At 43.2% G+C, this 17,509-nt stretch overlaps 1 protein-coding gene across 1 annotated transcript in view; it reads left to right on the top strand.

Moving 5' to 3' along the window:
• Positions 1 to 17,509, top strand: part of ITPR2 (inositol 1,4,5-trisphosphate receptor type 2) — a 347,129-nt gene that overhangs the window by 46,765 nt on the left and 282,855 nt on the right. Inside the window, exons 4-9 of the mRNA XM_033163298.1 lie at positions 175 to 261; positions 6,138 to 6,296; positions 9,724 to 9,822; positions 11,044 to 11,127; positions 12,337 to 12,483; positions 12,608 to 12,703. Coding sequence (XP_033019189.1) covers positions 175 to 261; positions 6,138 to 6,296; positions 9,724 to 9,822; positions 11,044 to 11,127; positions 12,337 to 12,483; positions 12,608 to 12,703 — 672 coding nt within the window. The remainder of the gene's footprint in view (positions 1 to 174; positions 262 to 6,137; positions 6,297 to 9,723; positions 9,823 to 11,043; positions 11,128 to 12,336; positions 12,484 to 12,607; positions 12,704 to 17,509) is intronic.

Raw genomic sequence — 17,509 nt, 5'->3', positions numbered from 1 at the left:
AACAACAAAACAACAACAACAACAACACTTTTATTATTTATACCCTGGTGCTCCGTCTGAAAAAGATCCCCACATTCCAGTCCTAAAGGTTGAGAGGTTGAGCTCATGTAACAGTTTTTGACTTAAACTACAAAAACAAAACAAAAACTCCAAAAAACCATGACTATTTTGCAGCATGCCGCAGAACTGGAACAAAAGCAGAATGAATGTGAGAACAGGAAACTGCTGGGTGAAATTGTGAAGTACAGCAACGTCATACAGGTGAGCCTTTGAAAACTTGACTGTCGGTTTCTCAAAACCTCAAGGTGAGTTTAAATATATCAGAAACACATACCTCCATGCCATGCCAATCAGCTCTGCAGTGGGAGTTCCACAGCAGGTTTTTTGATGTGTGAAATCAGTAAGCATGAGCTGCGATTACATTGCATAGAGCAGGCTTCCTCAACCTCGGCCCTCCAGATGTTTTTGGCCTACAACTCCCATGATCCCTAGTTAGCAGAGCCAGTGGTCAGGGATGATGGGAATTGTAGTCTCAAAACACCTGGAGGGCTGAGGTTGAGGAAGCCTGGCCTAGAGGCAGAGAAGAAAGGGCAGGGCTCCTTTGCCTTTAATGACAGTGCAGGGGAGACTGTTTCAGGGTGTTATGGGGGAAATCCAGGTACGAGGCTACTCTGCTACCTGGCCGCCAGGCAAAAAGCCTGTGGGTTCCTGAGGAGAAATAAAAAGGAGTCCAGCCCCCAACCGGAGCAAAAGCAAAGATCAAAGTTTATTGCGCAACAGGTTCAAGTCAGGACTGAACACCTGGGAATGGGTTGCAAGAACTTTTCAAAACTTTTCTGGTTCCCACAATGCATCTTGTTACATGTCATAATTATGTCACTACTACATAGGTGAAACGTCAGAAAGGGGGCGGAAAGGGGAGGGTTATACATGATTAACATACTGGTAAACAAGATTAACATGGAGGAAATGAAATGCAAATCAGTGGTAAGCCCTGATGTATTCATCTTGAGTGTTCCTGGGAATAGAACAATGGGATTGCCTGGCCAGGTCTATCACCCTTCAGTGGGTCCAGAGGAAGGAGATATGGCCTGTGTTTAACTGTCAATTGCCCTCTGGAATGTCGGCTGTTTTCCTGTGTCCGTGCATTCCCACTCAAGGGATCATGGCAGAGGCTGAGCAGTCTTGAAGCCCTTGACCAAAGTGGCAAGATGGCGGTGGAACCAAGACTCTGGGAGTTTCTGTACTGCCCATGTAACAATGTGTCAGGGGCAAGGGGACATTGTCTAGAGGGGCTCCCTTGAGGGCATACATTCGTTCCTTACTGCTCAGCTTGGGAGACTTCGTTTAGGTGACACCCCCCCCCCCCGAAATCCATAACAAGGAAGCACTGTTTTCCTCACTCCAGCATGACAAGTTGCACCAGCCCAGTGTCATCTCCTGCTCCTCTGTATCCCATCTTTCCTTATCTCTCTTTATCTTGTGTAGAAATGTAAACTGGAAGCACCTGGCCTTACAGGGGACCTTTCTCTTTGTTATATCACTTAGTACAGGCTTCCTCAAACTTGGCCCTCCAGATGTTTTGTGATTAGGCCTGCGCTGTTTTGCTGACTTTGAATAAAGAGCTACTTTGACACTGGGTGTTTTATTACTGACCTTCTTCTGTCTCCGTCTCCTGTCACAGAGAGACCCAGATGACTGCATCCCCCTCCATTCCCTGTGCCTGACTTAACACCATTAGGACCACAGTGGAGGAGGGATAAAGAAAATTTACATTTGTGGCTCCGTGAGCCACAGTCAAACATACATGAGGGCATTTCCCTCACCATGCCACACCCTCTTGCCAACACACACAAGTGGCTCCATTTCTAAGAAAATGTCAGGTGGGAATTCAGTCCTACACTTAACCACCTAACTAACATCTTGTTTTATGATTGCTGAATAACATGTCTTGCCTTCAGCCATGCAAACTCCCATGTTGGATTGTTTTGAGCTGATGTTTTGATAATTGAAATTATTCCCAGAGATAAAGGAGAAAATCTGAGGGCTCACTTGGACAAATGAGGCACAGCCAAGGTGTTGGAGCAAAACAGCAGCCAGTAGGCTTGGCCTTTATTAGGATATCACGGTCGTGACTGGTCCTCCACCCACCCAGAAGAAAAGGAAAAGATGGAAGCCCCCTGCTCCGGGCGACCTCAACTTTTATTAACTTCCCACCACCAAAATACACCCTTAAATCTATGTCACTGTTGTCATAGAAACATTACTGAGGGAGGAGGGTCCAAGGCAGAAATTAGATCATCGTGACACCTGTCTTGTTCTTTCCCCAGCCCCTCCCGGACATACACCTTTGCAAGACAAAAGACATTTCAGAGTTCCTGCCTGGGACAGACCATGTTAATTGACATGCTGATGGTTGTTCTTTGTTTCGTCTTTGGTCCAACTATCATTTTGATGGTGGTTCTTTGTGAATAAATGGCTCCAGCGTCTGGCCCCATTGTGGTTGAAGTGTCCGTTGGGCAGGGTTCACTGTGTACGTGTTGTCACGTCTCAAGGATTAGGGCAACCTGGTCTCTGCTCGAACGACCAAGCCCTCTTTATATTAAGTGATCAAAACCCTGCCATTTGGTAAGGTTCTAGCGTAACTGAAATGATACAGTTCTGATACTATTTGAAACTGTATCTATCAGCCTTGTTCGCAGGTTGGGCAGTTTACATACAGTGTTGCTATCTTATCATAGAATCATAGAGTTAGAAGAGACCACAAGGGCCATCAGTCAGTCACGTCTATTTGTTTGTTGGCTGCTGGAGATAAGATAATGGCGAGCAGTGATTCTGTAGTGGTTGTGTATCTGTTCCCACCAAGGGGAAGACGAGTTTGGCACCCCTGGTCAGACCTCACCTGGAATACTGTGTCCAGTTCTGGGCACCACAGTTCAAGAAGGATACTGACAAGCTGGAACGTGTCCAGAAGAGGGCAACCAAAATGGTCAAAGGCCTGGAAACAATGCCTTATGAGGAATGGCTTAGGGAGCTGGGTATGTTTAGCCTGGAGAAGAGAAGGTTAAGGGGTGATATGATAGCCATGTTCAAATATATAAAAGGATGTCATATAGAGGAGGGAGAAAAGTTGTTTTCTGCTGCTCCAGAGAAGCGGACACGGGGCAATGGATTCAAACTACAAGAAAGAAGATTCCACCTAAACATTAGGAAGAACTTCCTGACAGTGAGAGCTGTTCAGCAGTGGAATTTGCTACCAAGGAGTGTGGTGGAGTCTCCTTCTTTGGAGGTCTTTAAGCAGAGGCTTGACAGCCATCTGTCAGGAATGCTTTGATGGTGTTTCCTGCTTGGCAGGGGGTTGGACTGGATGGCCCTTGTGGTCTCTTCCAACTCTATGATTCTATGGAACTTAACAGCGGTAAACCTGACACACCAATATATTTACCTGACCGGACCTACTAATGGGGATTTGTGCCGCAAGTTCGTTGGCGACGATCGAATGATCGGGGACAGTACATGTAAGTACACTATCGATATCTCCCTGTCGGGCCGAGTAACGCTTTGGCATGGTGACACGCCCAAACCCCAGTCGGACCTTCTCTCCACCTGGAAGCAAGTCATGGACCTACCCAGTACGTGGGTTCCCACACCAACCTCAAAATGTTTTTTTTTGTACCTTTATCACAGGCCACATTGGTTCCTGCCTTCAAGGCCTGTTCTGGCTATGTGGCCACCGCGGATATGTTTGGGCCAGCCCCCACTCCCGCGGCACCTGCTATTTGGGACTGATCTTACCTGGGATCAGAGTCACCCCTGATCTGCTCACCGGGAGGAGACGCAACAAAAGGGATAAGACCCTGTCTGACCATTCTCAAATAGAAGCAAACGGGGAAACCTATGACAGAGCTCTCTTTCCCCCATATGGGACGGGCGCCAACCACGTTGATATTCTTAAACTAACAGACATTCTATTAACCTTCATGGAAGAGTCGAACGCAGCCACACAGTCCGTACTCACAGAACTATCTGAGATCCGCCAGGTGGCGCTCCAGAACAAACTTGCTATGGACTATGTTTTAGCCTCTACTGGAGGCGTTTGCGCCCAGTCGGGGCCGAATGCTGCACCTTGTATCCGACCAGACTCTGAACATCACTGCTCATCTGAACAATATACATGAACTAACCAAGGACCTAAGAAACATACAACACGAGGGTTTATCCGACACTCCTCTCTGGAACTGGCTACCTGGAACCGGCTGGCTAAAACAACTAATAGGGAACGCAATTGTTATTTTATGTGCTGTTGTCTTATGTATTACCCTGTTTTGCTGTGCTTTACATTGCTTTCCCATGTGTTGTCATGCATGCCGCATATGTTTTCCAATGCAGAAAATTCCTGCTCAGTATAGGGGGGAAACTCAGGTAAAGTATGATCATTCACAATATGTCGAAATGAGACCTATAGGCACCCCACATAACAATGATTTTGCCCTTTGAGCGAACTTGTGCGGAGAAAAGGATTGCAAAAAACACCACCTTTGCAATCTTATATCCGAAAAGGGGACACTGTTATAGCAATTTCCCCTCACAAGTTACACAAGCATAACATATACATATGTCCATTTGTTAATAAATGGCCTTTGTAAATAAGGGGTGCCAAACTCGTCTTCCCCTCGGTGTCCTGGGAACAGATACACAACCACTACAGAATCACTGCTCGCCATTATCTTATCTCCAGCAGCCAACAAACAAATAGACGTGACTGACTGATGGCCCTTGTGGTCTCTTCCAACTCTATGATTCTATGATAAGATAGCAACACTGTATGTAAACTGCCCAACCTGCGAACAAGGCTGATAGATACAGTTTCAAATAGTATCAGAACTGTATCATTTCAGTTACGCTAGAACCTTACCAAATGGCAGGGTTTTGATCACTTAATATAAAGAGGGCTTGGTCGTTCGAGCAGAGACCAGGTTGCCCTAATCCTTGAGACGTGACAACACGTACACAGTGAACCCTGCCCAACGGACACTTCAACCACAATGGGGCCAGACGCTGGAGCCATTTATTCACAAAGAACCACCATCAAAATGATAGTTGGACCAAAGACGAAACAAAGAACAACCATCAGCATGTCAATTAACATGGTCTGTCCCAGGCAGGAACTCTGAAATGTCTTTTGTCTTGCAAAGGTGTATGTCCGGGAGGGGCTGGGGAAAGAACAAGACAGGTGTCACGATGATCTAATTTCTGCCTTGAACCCTCCTCCCTCAGTAATGTTTCTATGACAACAGTGACATAGATTTAAGGGTGTATTTTGGTGGTGGGAAGTTAATAAAAGTTGAGGTCGCCCGGAGCATGGGGCTTCCATCTTTTCCTTTTCTTCTGGGTGGGTGGAGGACCAGTCGCGACCGTGATATCCTAATAAAGGCCAAGCCTACTGGCTGCTGTTTTGCTCCAACACCTTGGCTGTGCCTCATTTGTCCAAGTGAGCCCTCAGATTTTCTCCTTTATCACCAGTTACAATGATTTGCCAATGAGCAGGTTATTAAACCCACTTGAAATATGTTAAAACATTGTGTTTTTTCAGACTGTCAGGAGTAATTTCATGTGTAAGTTTAATTTCTCTCAAACAATATGTTTGTGCTACTAACTGTGATATCATGGCTGTAAATCTGGCCTACATATCTTGTGACCTGAGCTGAATGCTTGCACTGTCGCCAGCCAGGTGTTTGACCTCTGTGTGGTTCTTGGCTGGCTACAACAAGCATTAATCTTTTGGTGTAAAGGAGGCCTCATTGTGGGTTGAGTTGTGGCCAAAGTCTTCAACCAGAACACATATACAGTGGTACCTCAGGTTACATACGCTTCACGTTACAGATGCTTCAGGTTACAGACTCCGCTAACCCAGAAATAACGCTTCAGGTTTAGAACTTTGCTTCAGGATAAGAACAGAAATTGTGCTCTGGCGGCACAGCGGCAGTGGGAGGTCCCATTAGCTAAAGTGGTGCTTCAGGTTAAGAACAGTTTCAGGTTAAGAACGGACCTCCGGAATGAATTAAGTTCTTAACCCGAGGTACCACTGTATAACTGAAGGAGTGTTAATTTTAATGTTTTTTTTTTATTATTTACAGCTACTTCACATAAAAAGCAACAAATACCTTACAGTGAATAAGAGATTGCCAGCCCTGTTGGAGAAGAATGCTATGCGGGTCTCTCTGGATGCTGCTGGGAATGAGGGGTCCTGGTTTTACATCCAGCCCTTTTGGAAACTGAGGAGTGAAGGTGACAATGTAAGTGAATGAAATATGTTTCTGGGAATTGCTGGAATAGGCACTGTTACCGCCTCCCCATCCAACTAGATTTCTTTGTATGACCCTTGTTGTGCAGCGCTTGTTTCTCTGCTCCATAGTGCAATGTACTTAAATCCTTGGGATATTATTCTAAAAGGTGGTATGGGACAGAAATAATATTCAAGAGCAAGTAAGAAGGGGAGACCTAATGGGCTATTAACATCTGAAGAGCTCTGCTGCATCATCAGACCACAGGCCTATCTCATGCAGCCCATCCAGATGCCTTTGAGAAGTTGCAAGGAGGTCATGAGTGCAACAGCACTTCCCTTGCTTGTGATTCCCAGCAACTGGTATAGGGAGGCATGCTGCCCCTGAAAGTGGAGGGAGAGCCCAGCCATTGTTTCATTTGCGAGGTAACCAGCCTTCTTGTCATCTACAGTTCCCCTTTAACTTGTCCTAGGTGTATTTATTTACTTGCTAGGCTTCTGTACTGCCCAGTGGCCATAGAGCTCTGGGTGGCTTACAGTAATGGTTGAAATCATAAAATAGAACAATGTACCAGATCTACAGCAAAATAAAATGACACAATATAAAACTAGTGAAGGTTAGCAGCAGAGAAAAGATCTAAGAAGCACTAAAATATTTCTAAAACACCTGGGAGAATAAAGACTTTGTCACCTGCTGTGGATAAAAGCACAGAGTAGGCACTAGGCAGACCTTTTCGGGAAGCCATTCTGTGGCTGTGGTGCTACCACTGAAAATACTGTCTTTAGGCAGCAGCAGTGGTAATGGGTGAGAAAAGGAAAAGCCCCTTGTGGCCAGATAGCAGCCACCCCAGACTAGATTCAGTCACAAGGTTGATAGTTGCTGACTTCAGACATGGAAACAATTATTTCACTAACATGGAGGAGTTGGGGGGTGTTTTTTATTATTTATTCTTATGCTTGATTTCTACTTTCATTGAATTTTGAATTATTGATTCAATTCTGCAGGCTTGTTTTCTCTGACCTTACATGGTTGTAAGTAATGTTTTTCTGCAGCATGGCATGCAAGGACATTTTGCATTAAGTAAAATATATAACAAATAATACGTGTTTATTGCTATCTTTGTTTTAAAAAAAATGCCAGGAAAAAATAGTGACTCCAAATCAGTATTTCTGACTTTACTTAGAGCTGGCAATTAACTGGTCAAATATTGTTAGATTAGTCTTTCAAATGTTAATAAAATTATGTTAATTTAAAAAAAAAAACTAATTACTTCTAGAAAAGACATCAAGATGCCATCCCTCCTTGAGGCTTTACAGAGCTTTGCAGGTATGGTGAGGACTTCCGTCCTTGCCATAATGTGATTATTGCCTTCCTATGTTTGCTTGGTGCCTTCTCCTAAACCCTTTCCTTATCCTGCTCGGTGATGTCTTTGTAATCTCTGACTCTGTAGGTACTAAGGGGTTTAGGTGGAATAAAACCTGCAAACAGTTAAGGGAACTTGTGTGATACTAACTAAAGAAAAATTGTTCACAGTAATTGCCCGTAAAGAGCTAAATAAATAATTTGTCTAATAAATGAACAGTGCAGCACTCTCACTTGAGTGCAAGAGAAAATTAGAAATTTCCTGCTTACAAACTTTGTTGCCAGCCTTTCCAAACTTTTCTTTAATCCACAAAGGTACTTCAGAGTTGTTTCTTTTCAAATTGCATTAGTACCAAAATGGCGGAACAACTACAGCAAATGGCTTATTTGTAATGCAGCTTGAATGACATAATCCTTATCCAAGGTGATTAATTAGCTGCCCATTGGAATAAGCTTCCATTTGCGTCCATTGAGCTCTGTGCTGGATGACTCTACCACAATGAGGGTTCCATCTCCAATTACTGGGCACTCCTGCTGTATGGCTTAACTAGGAGGAGAAAGAGCAAAAACTCTCCAGAGAGAGATTAAAGTTGCAGGACAATGTGAGTGTTGAAGCAAGGAGCCTTCAATCTTGTTTGTTGGGTGACCTTATGATTTAATAAAAGCTAATGTGTCACTCATCTACATAAGTATTCTTGAAAATATTTGACCGTCCTCAAGCTGTAACCAATTAGTTGCCAGAATATAGTCAGCTGATCTGCATTTTTATTCCAGTTCTACTGGAGCTACATAAAGTATGAATTTTGCTTCCTGTCAAAATGTTGGCAAATGAGTTAAGGAGACATTTGTGCATGTGTTCCAAAGAAAGCATGGATCGTGTTCACCATTCATATCAGTCACTTTGTGGTTCTAGCTTGTGTGTGTAATTGTTCTGTATGATGGAATGTACACTGAATTGTTGTGGACTTTGCCATCACCTGTGTGTAATTAGATCAGATCTTGTAAAATCTTACTCCACTGCATCTTAAGATATTTCTCGTCTTCCTGTATAGAAATTCATACAATGCAATTGATCTCTTTGTTTTTAGGTGGGAGGCAATTTGAGAGGCCAAGTTTCCAAGAACCAATTGTACATAATACCATACCAGCAACTGGATATAGCTAGCGATGGAACTATTCCCACAATCAATCTGTTTACCTTGTTTGGGACATTCGTTTTTCTGCTTTTCAGCTGACAGTGTCTCAAATCAGTCAATAAAGGTTTAAAAGCAATGAAACAATATATCAAAACAAATAGAGCAGATGAGTGCCAGACTAGATTTAACACATTTTTAGAGTGTAATTATTAAAATGTACAGAATCCACTGTAGCATATGTTGTGAGACCTTGGGAGTGTTAGTCCTGAAAGGCAGCACATGTCTGCTGAAAGCAAAGCAACAGTCTAAAAATGTGAAAAGTGAAAAAAGCCTGGGCAAATGAGATTGGATAGGAAATCACAGAAATATGTGGTAAAAGAGGCAGTCCAGATCACTAGAAATCAACAGAATTTTGCCACTGATTTCAATGTGATTGTATTTCTGTAGTGCTCCCCCCCAAAAAAAAAATGACTTAAGAATCTGGGGGTAGCTGTCATAATGTGGACTGTCACACTAGTAAAAAGTTGCCTTTGTGTGTGTGTGTGTGTGTGTGTGTGTGTGTGTTTTAACCCTTCTATGATTTTAATATATGACCATTTTTCACAGTAACAGTTTGTCATTTATTTATAAACTTTTAAAATATATTAGGTATAATATATTAGGGCTGCCAGAGGCAAAGCAGGACTGAGCTCCTGTACCTTTAACAGGGAATGTCAGCCAAGTTGAGCTTTTGTAGAAAGATGCAGCAACCTTTTGTTAAAGGTACAGGAACTCTGCTTTCTTTTGCATCTGGTTACCCTGCAGTTAGCTATTATATCAAGCATATGAATGGGTTCTCACTTTAAATAGGAGGAAGAGGAGAAGGAACTAAAATAATCATCTGTGTGAAAGGAAATTGAATTACGAGATATATAACTCCTTTTCCAACTTCTGTCCTCCAGATTGTTGTAGGGGACAAAGTTGTACTGATGCCGGTCAATGCAGGGCAGCCTCTTCATGCCAGCAACATAGAACTTTTGGATAACCCTGGGTGCAAAGAGGTGAGTTTGGCAGAGGCAGGTGTATTTAACTAGCCTGTGGTTCTGATATGTAGAGTTAGGGTGTGGGATCAGTAGCAGATTGAGAGGAAACTACAACTAGGTGGAAACTATAGGCAGAACTAAGAGACTGATGTAGAGTAGCTCCATGCAAAAGAGGTTAGGGATTCTGCACCTTTAATAGTTGTACAGAAGAGGAAATTTTAGGAGGCCATGGTAACTACACCTCTCCCATGCCATTGCTGCTTCCTGCCACTCAACAACACTGCTGTTTTTATTTACTAATGCTGTTAGGAGGTGAATGTTTTCTTCTTTTTAACATGCACCTGAGCAATGACATTCTAAAAATCAGATGAAAGTGTATGACTTACTAGGTAATAGAGATAGTGGCTGCATTCCCCCACACACAAATGTGCATTCTGTCCCAGGAGTGAGGTGGCCACCAACTCCTATTGTTTGTTCTCAACAATTGGTTTTCAGAGGTAAACTGTCTTTACATGTTGAGACTTTGGTTAGCTATCTGATACTTACCTATTTATTTGCGTATTGTGTTTTGGACCCCAACCTTTCATCCTGGAACTCAGGGCAGTGTACACGGAGTTCCCCAGTTCTCTCCCATCCATGCAAAGCTCCTTAGCCTCAACCAGGTTCCTGAATTATGTACCTCTAGACCATGTTCTCTTATCCTCTCTGAGCTTGACTCTTACTTTTCCCTTTTCCTTTTTAACAGCAACCTAGACAAGTGGTCATGCCAACAAAGTTTCGTGTATTTACAGATAATTGTTTAATTCCAGATTTTTTTGCGGTGGTGGGGTGTCAATGGTATAATATAACTGAGATTGTCTTGAAAACAACAGCTATCATAGTTCCAGTTACAGGTGAGTAGCCGTGTTGGTCTGCCATAGTCAAAACAAAATCGAAAATTCTTTCTAGTAGCACCTTAGAGACCAACTGAGTTTGTTCCTGGTATGAGCTTTCGTGTGCATGCACGAAAGGATCTGGTGACTTCTGTTTCAGTGTATCTGAAGAAGTGTGCATGCACACGAAAGCTCATACCAGGAACAAACTCAGTTGGTCTCTAAGGTGCTACTAGAAAGAATTTTCGATTTTGTTTTAACAGCTATCATAGTAGACATTGGCAAGCATGAGCGTTGTCAGATTGTAATGCTCCAGAAGCATTAGTGTCTGGGCCTTCTGCAACATTATCTGTGCATTTGACTACAGGTAAATGCGGTCAACTGCAATACCAGCTGGAAGATAACCTTATTCATGAAATACAGTTGCTACAGAGAAGATGTACTTAAAGGTGTAAGTATGAATGAGGAAAATATGGATGTTTTTGAAATGGTAATACTGAGTATTGATGGGGTTTTTTGTTTGCTTTTTGTACATGAGCAAGAGACAACAAATCATGTAGTTTGAAAAGGGTTTTAAATAGGAAAAAAGGCACCTGTTCCATATTGTCCATTGTTTTCTTTTGTTCATTAGCCATGAAGAGTGATGATTTTGTTGCATGAGCAGCTAACCTGCTGGGACAGAGCTGCGACAATAGCCTTCCACAAGCAGTGTTGCTGCTTTGTAGTAGGAAAGGGAGGGAGAAGGTGGTGGTGAAGTTGGGACTCTGTGGGCACACAACCATGAGGACAGGATTGGCTCTGCCACTGCATCGGCACAACCCCAAATTCTCAACTACCTCACACCTCTCTCTCCTGGTACACAGCAGCAGCAAACAAGATGCTTGTGTTTCATGGCAAAGTATGTGAGCAAACTGCATCCATCTCCTCTTCCCCCTTTAATGAATTATTATTATTATTATTATTATTATTATTATTATTTCTAAACTGCCCTTCATCCCAGAATCACAAAGCAGTTTCAATATAAAAAGACAAAAATATACAACATAGTAACAAACAAGAGCAATTCCACCCCACCAGTTTAAAAGAGCATATGTTGTTTAAATTAAATTAAATTGCCGAAGGCCTGGTAGAAGAATATTTTTGCCTGGTGTCAAAAGGTATGCAATGAAGGCGCCAGGTGAGCCTTTGTGGGGAGAACATTCCACAAGTGGCGGAGCCACCGCAGTAAAGGTCTGTTCTTGTGTTGCTGCCCTCCAGCTATAATGCTTGACTATAATGAAGGGGAGACCTTGGTTCCAAACACATCATGGACACCGTAATCATTACAGTGGTGCCTCGCAAGACAAAATTAATTTGATCCGCGAGTGTTGTTGTATAGCGGAAATTTCGTCTTGCGAAGCACGGTTGGAGGAAGTGCGGTCTTACAAAAAAAATCGCAAAACGTTTTTGTTTTGAAAGTCACGGCCATAGGAAAATTCATCTTGCGAGTCACCCTTTCGTTAGCGAATGCCTTTCGTCTAGCGAGCTTTCCGTCTAGCGAGGCATTCGTATTGCAAGGTACCACTGTATATAAATTGTATAGACACTTGAATCTAACAGAGAAGTATTCTTGCTATGATAACTTTGGCAAAGCTTCACTTTTGTATTTGTGTTTCTTCAGGGAGATGTTGTCAGATTGTTCCATGCGGAACAGGAGAAGTTTCTGACCTGTGATGAGTATCAGAAGAAGCAACATATCTTCCTCCGCACGACACTGCGTCAGTCAGCCACTTCTGCAACTAGTTCTAAAGCTCTGTGGGAAATAGAGGTATTGTGTGATGCTTCTGATGTTTTCCCTATCTTGGATTCAGAGAGTTCATAATATTTACCTCCTAAAGGGTAGTGTCCAAGCATTCTCTTTATGTAATAGATCTCATGCACTACTTCTGTAGGTGGTGCATCATGATCCATGCCGTGGAGGAGCAGGGCAATGGAATAGCCTATTCAGATTTAAACATCTAGCAACTGGAAACTACTTGGCTGCAGAGGTAAGAGTCACAGACAGTTGAATGTGGTAGAGGGTGAATAACTGGGGCTGATTTAACAGGACAGAGCCTTTGCTCTTTTGGAATTGTCACTGGGCCAGGTTGTATGTTGTTCTGAGAGCATGGATGCTGCTGGAAAGCCAGACTGCGCAGGCACACCTGTGTAATGGGCTGTCTGCCTGATTTGGACTGGAAATAACCATGTTGTTGTTGGGAAGTTTCTTCATCATGGTTACTGCCACCCTTAGTTATCCAGAGAGCCCCTCTTCTAAGTAACCCATTGAGGCACCCATGCAGCTTGGTTTCTGAAGGGCAGCTCTGCCACCTGGGTGCAACTCTGTGAAGAGAGTGAGACTATCCTGCTTCTTCAGCTGGGAACGTGCCTCAGGAGGACATGGTGGCTCTTCCCCCTACTTCTAATGTGGAGGGGGAACTGTGGAGAAATGCTAGCTGTACAAACATCAACTCTATTGTCATGGTGCATTTCATGAGTTATCAAAGGATGATTTGTGGAGCAGGATCACATAGGAGAAAGTGACAGAATGTATAGCGTAGTTGATTAGAACGTGGTGCTGATAACGCCAAGGTTGCAGGTTTGATCCCCGTATGGGATAGCTGCAGATTCCTTCATTGCAGGGGGGTGGACCTCAGAGTTCTTTCCAATTCTACAATTCTATGAGATTACTTCTGTGAGATTGCTTGCTGCTTTCCCTTCAGTATGATGGTTTAGTTTTAGGCTCAGTGTGCCCCGAGAGCCCCCAAACTTTCTTATTCACTGAGGGGGTTCTGGTAATTCCTTGATTCCTCCAGGAAAAAGTCCAGAACTCTGATCACTTACCAAGTATTATGTTTGTTTGGCCTTTTAGTTACAGAGCCCTTTACAGTTCTGTCTCCTTCTTCACTTGGCTTATCAATTACTCGCCTTGCAGTCATGTCCCTCTTCAGTGTTGGTTCTAGTATGCTACAGTGTCCTACAGTCTTTAACCTTTGAGTTCTTACTCTGCCTCCCCCAATTGCACCTTCTCCCTGTATGCACTGGCGGAGGAAGAGGAGTGTGGGGGGAGCGCACCGCCCCTGGCAGCGGTGGGCGGCATGCCCCTGCGGATGCCGTCCCCTGCCCCCCGGGATGCGCGCCAGCCCCCCCTGCCTGCTCCCCCCCCCCGGTGCCGGAGGATGAAGCTCCACCACTGCCTGTATGCTGCTGGATGAGGACAGAGCATGAGCATCTTTACACTGCTGCAGATTAAAATGTCCCTCACTTTCTGGTAGGACTATTGTGGGCACATATATTCTGTAGTAAAAAGATTGCTTTTTATGAATCCCAAGTAGGTGTGCTTAGTAGCTTTCCCTTCACCTGTTCTTCCCTTATGTCTAAACCTGTTGTTAGATTGATCTCTTTTACTTTTGTGTCTTGCTCCCAACTCTTAACCTGGAAGCCCAGGAAAATGTGCCAAGATAAGACATCTATTTGTCTTATCAAATCATTTGGGAACTGTGGATATCTAGAAGAGCTGCAATATAAATAAGTCAGGGAAGTCACAGTGTAGAGGAAAGCCTTTTATGTTTTGCTTAAGGTTAGATTGTGAATTATCTTTCTTCTTTTTTGGCGATCCCTCATAACTGAGTAAGATTGTCTTCCATGAACATGGTCTTAACAGTGAGTCCGTAAGTGACTGTGGAGGCCAATTCTGCATCCGCACGTCCTTCCACAGTGGGGTCATAGAACTTTAACAAAACAACAAAACTAAACTAAAATACTGTACAGGAAAGAACAAATGTTACAGAAAAACTTGTGCATGAGGCGAAACTAGAAAGTTACACTAATCCCCTGTTGGAAAGAATGACTTACTAAAGTTTGGGATTTGGCTATAATGGAGAAAGTAACATCTTATCTAAGAGCGAGAATTGCAAGTGAATACGGAAATAAATGGAAAAACTTGTTGCCTCTTATATAATTACCTCCCATGAAAGCAAATGTTTTGAGGGGTTTTTAAAGGATAAATATTGCAATTTTATGTTGTCATATTTTCTCTCAGAATATTATGACCTGAAGTAATTTTTTCTGGAGCAGTTCTGCTTATTATTGTTAATAATTGTCAGATGTTTAAAAGAATGCTTTAAAAAAGGGAAGTCATTAAGTGGTAGATGAAATAATAGGGAAAATGTATATTGTAGATTTAACACATGATATGAATCTGCTCATTCAGACCTCCGGTCCACCCAGACCCATATGGTCTACATACATGGCAGCCACGGTCATCTTAGGCAGGGGTCTTTCCTATCACCTGGAAATCCTATTAACTGGAACTGCCAGGAATTTAACTTGGAACCTTCAAATAACCACTAGATAATAACTGAATAAAGGGCATGGATGAGTCTAAAGATATTTGAAAGAAAGTCTTAAGTATTACATGAGCTTTATTGGTTGTTGACTTAATGAATGAATGAATTTATTATTACAGTTACAGACCAGTTCTGGCTCACAATATCAGAAAAATCATAAAACATGATAGGGATACATTGAATTGCAATTGGGTATAACAGGGACAACACAGATATAGCAGCAGTTAGAAATATGTGTTAAATCTTAATCACTAAAATATAACATAAAATTGTCATTTAAAACCTTAATCATTTTGGTAGTACAGTGGTACCTCAGGGTACAGACACTTCAGGTTACAGACTCTGCTAACCCTTCAGGTTACAGACTCTGCTAATAGTACCTCAGTGTAAGGATTCTGCTGTGGTTCCTCGCGAGTAAAGAGGCTTGACTCAGGTCCCGTATATTTACAGGTTTTATTGTGCAGATATGTACAGTGCAGAGCTCAAAAGTCCATGACCAGCTTAGTCACTTTCAGATTCCGGAAGTGGCGCTTTTTGGGAGCGCCCCCAACATAAGAACTTGGGCACCCCCACTCTCCTCCTACCCTCCTTATGTTTGACACCCCTACATAATTGGGGCGACGGAACTGTTGTTGCTCCCTCTTGTCTGTGCCCGCTGAGGGGGCGTTGGGTCTCTGGAGCATCCCTCAGCCCCCTCTCTGCTGGGCTGCTTTCCTGCCTGTTGCTCCCGCTGGAGATTCCCCTGCTATCCTCGTGGTGCTGGGACTCTCTATCCCCTGACAGCCCCTGCACCGCCCCACTGGGCACTACCTTTCCCCGACACTCGGGTTAAGAACTTTGCTTCAGGATGAGAACAGAAATCATGCGGCGGTGGTGTGGCGGCAGTGGGAGGCCCCATTGGCTAAAGTGGTACCTCAGGTTAAGAACAGTTTCAGGTTAAGAACGGACCTCCAGAATGAATTAAATTCTTAACTCGAGGTACCACTGTGCAGCGTGTTCCCTAAGTTGTATGGCAGTCACACAGAATTTGGCCACCCTCAGCGTGATATCTGGATCCTTGTCCTCTACCAGGAGTTTTAGACATTGAAGTTCGGACCCATTTGGAGATTTTTGTATAACAGGGGTGATAAATGCTCAGCGTATATCCCCATAGAAACGGCAGCGTAACAAGACATGAGAGACAGTTTCTACCTCCATCAAGCCGCAGGGGCAGACTTGTTCCGCATATGGTTTACCCTCGAACCTGCCCTACAATAAGGCATATGGCAGCACATTGAACATGGCAAGGGTAAACGACCGTCTGTATTTAGGTATTTGTAATTTGGACAGATATATTGCTGAGGTAAACCCTTTCTCATTGTCTTTTATTGCTGGGTGTTTATTCATCTCACTCACATGACATTGCAGTTCCACATCCCAAATTTGTTGGCGGATTATTGCTCTTGCTTTCTCATCACCTACAACTATCATGGCCTGTGGGGAAAACCCCAAGCCTCTTAGCTTTTCGTGCAGTGTAGCTTTCCATTAGGATTGGTAAGAATCCAATAGGGTTACAAGTGCCAACCTGACAGGGGAAAAAATAAGTTTTAACCAATAATGGATCTCCAGGGTCCATATCCGAGCACTGACAGGGATTTGCCCAACCTCCAAGCGGACACACAAGAAGGGATCCCTAACAGGGAATGATTCTAAGGGACCAAGATTTAGGAAGCTGCAAATCTGGGAGCCGTATGTCAGCTGTGTTAATACTTTTGTTGTTACAAAACCTGAGAGGCTGCCGGAATATATTGGCCCCCTTTTCAATAGAAATACCTTATAATAACTTTGTTAGATCTTTGAGCATTTGCAATAGTATTTAAAACCTGGTAATGCCATGAGCGCTTTTCCTGAAAGGTTATGCCCAGGTATTTAAAAGACGATGCCTGTTCTATCGTCAATTATCAATTCTCCATTTGTGTCTCATTCTTTTTTTAGAGAACACCATGACTTTGGATTTAGTGTAGTTGATTGATAATTGTTCAGCATTACTATAGCTAGTGAGAGATCTTAGAAGTTTTCTTAGGCCTACACAGGAGAAGGAAATTAGAACTGTGCCATTTGCATACAAGAGAACCAGCCAATCTAGGGGGTGGGTGGACATTTTCTTTCTCCATGTTTCCTATTAAGGAGTTAATATAGACATTGAAAAAAATGGGAGCAAGGACGCAGCCTTGTTTAACACCATGGTAGGTTTGGATTTCCTTAGATAAATGGCCCTGTCGGTCACACCTAACCTGGACCCGAGTGTTTTCATATAGACTGAGGATGAGATGCAGTAGATGTCTGTCTTATGTTTGAGGCATTTAGTTTTTCCCAAAGCCTGTCTCGTGATATTAAATCAAAGGCAGATTTGAAGTCTATGAAAGCTGCGTAGAGGGGTCCTCCTTTTCTTGCGGTGTATTTTTCTGCAAGATGTTGGAGTACAAG

The sequence above is a fragment of the Lacerta agilis genome, chromosome 10, assembly GCF_009819535.1.
Source record: "Lacerta agilis isolate rLacAgi1 chromosome 10, rLacAgi1.pri, whole genome shotgun sequence".
In the NCBI taxonomy this organism is placed as follows: Eukaryota; Metazoa; Chordata; class Lepidosauria; order Squamata; family Lacertidae; genus Lacerta; species Lacerta agilis.
This window is presented reverse-complemented; position numbering and strand designations above follow the sequence as displayed.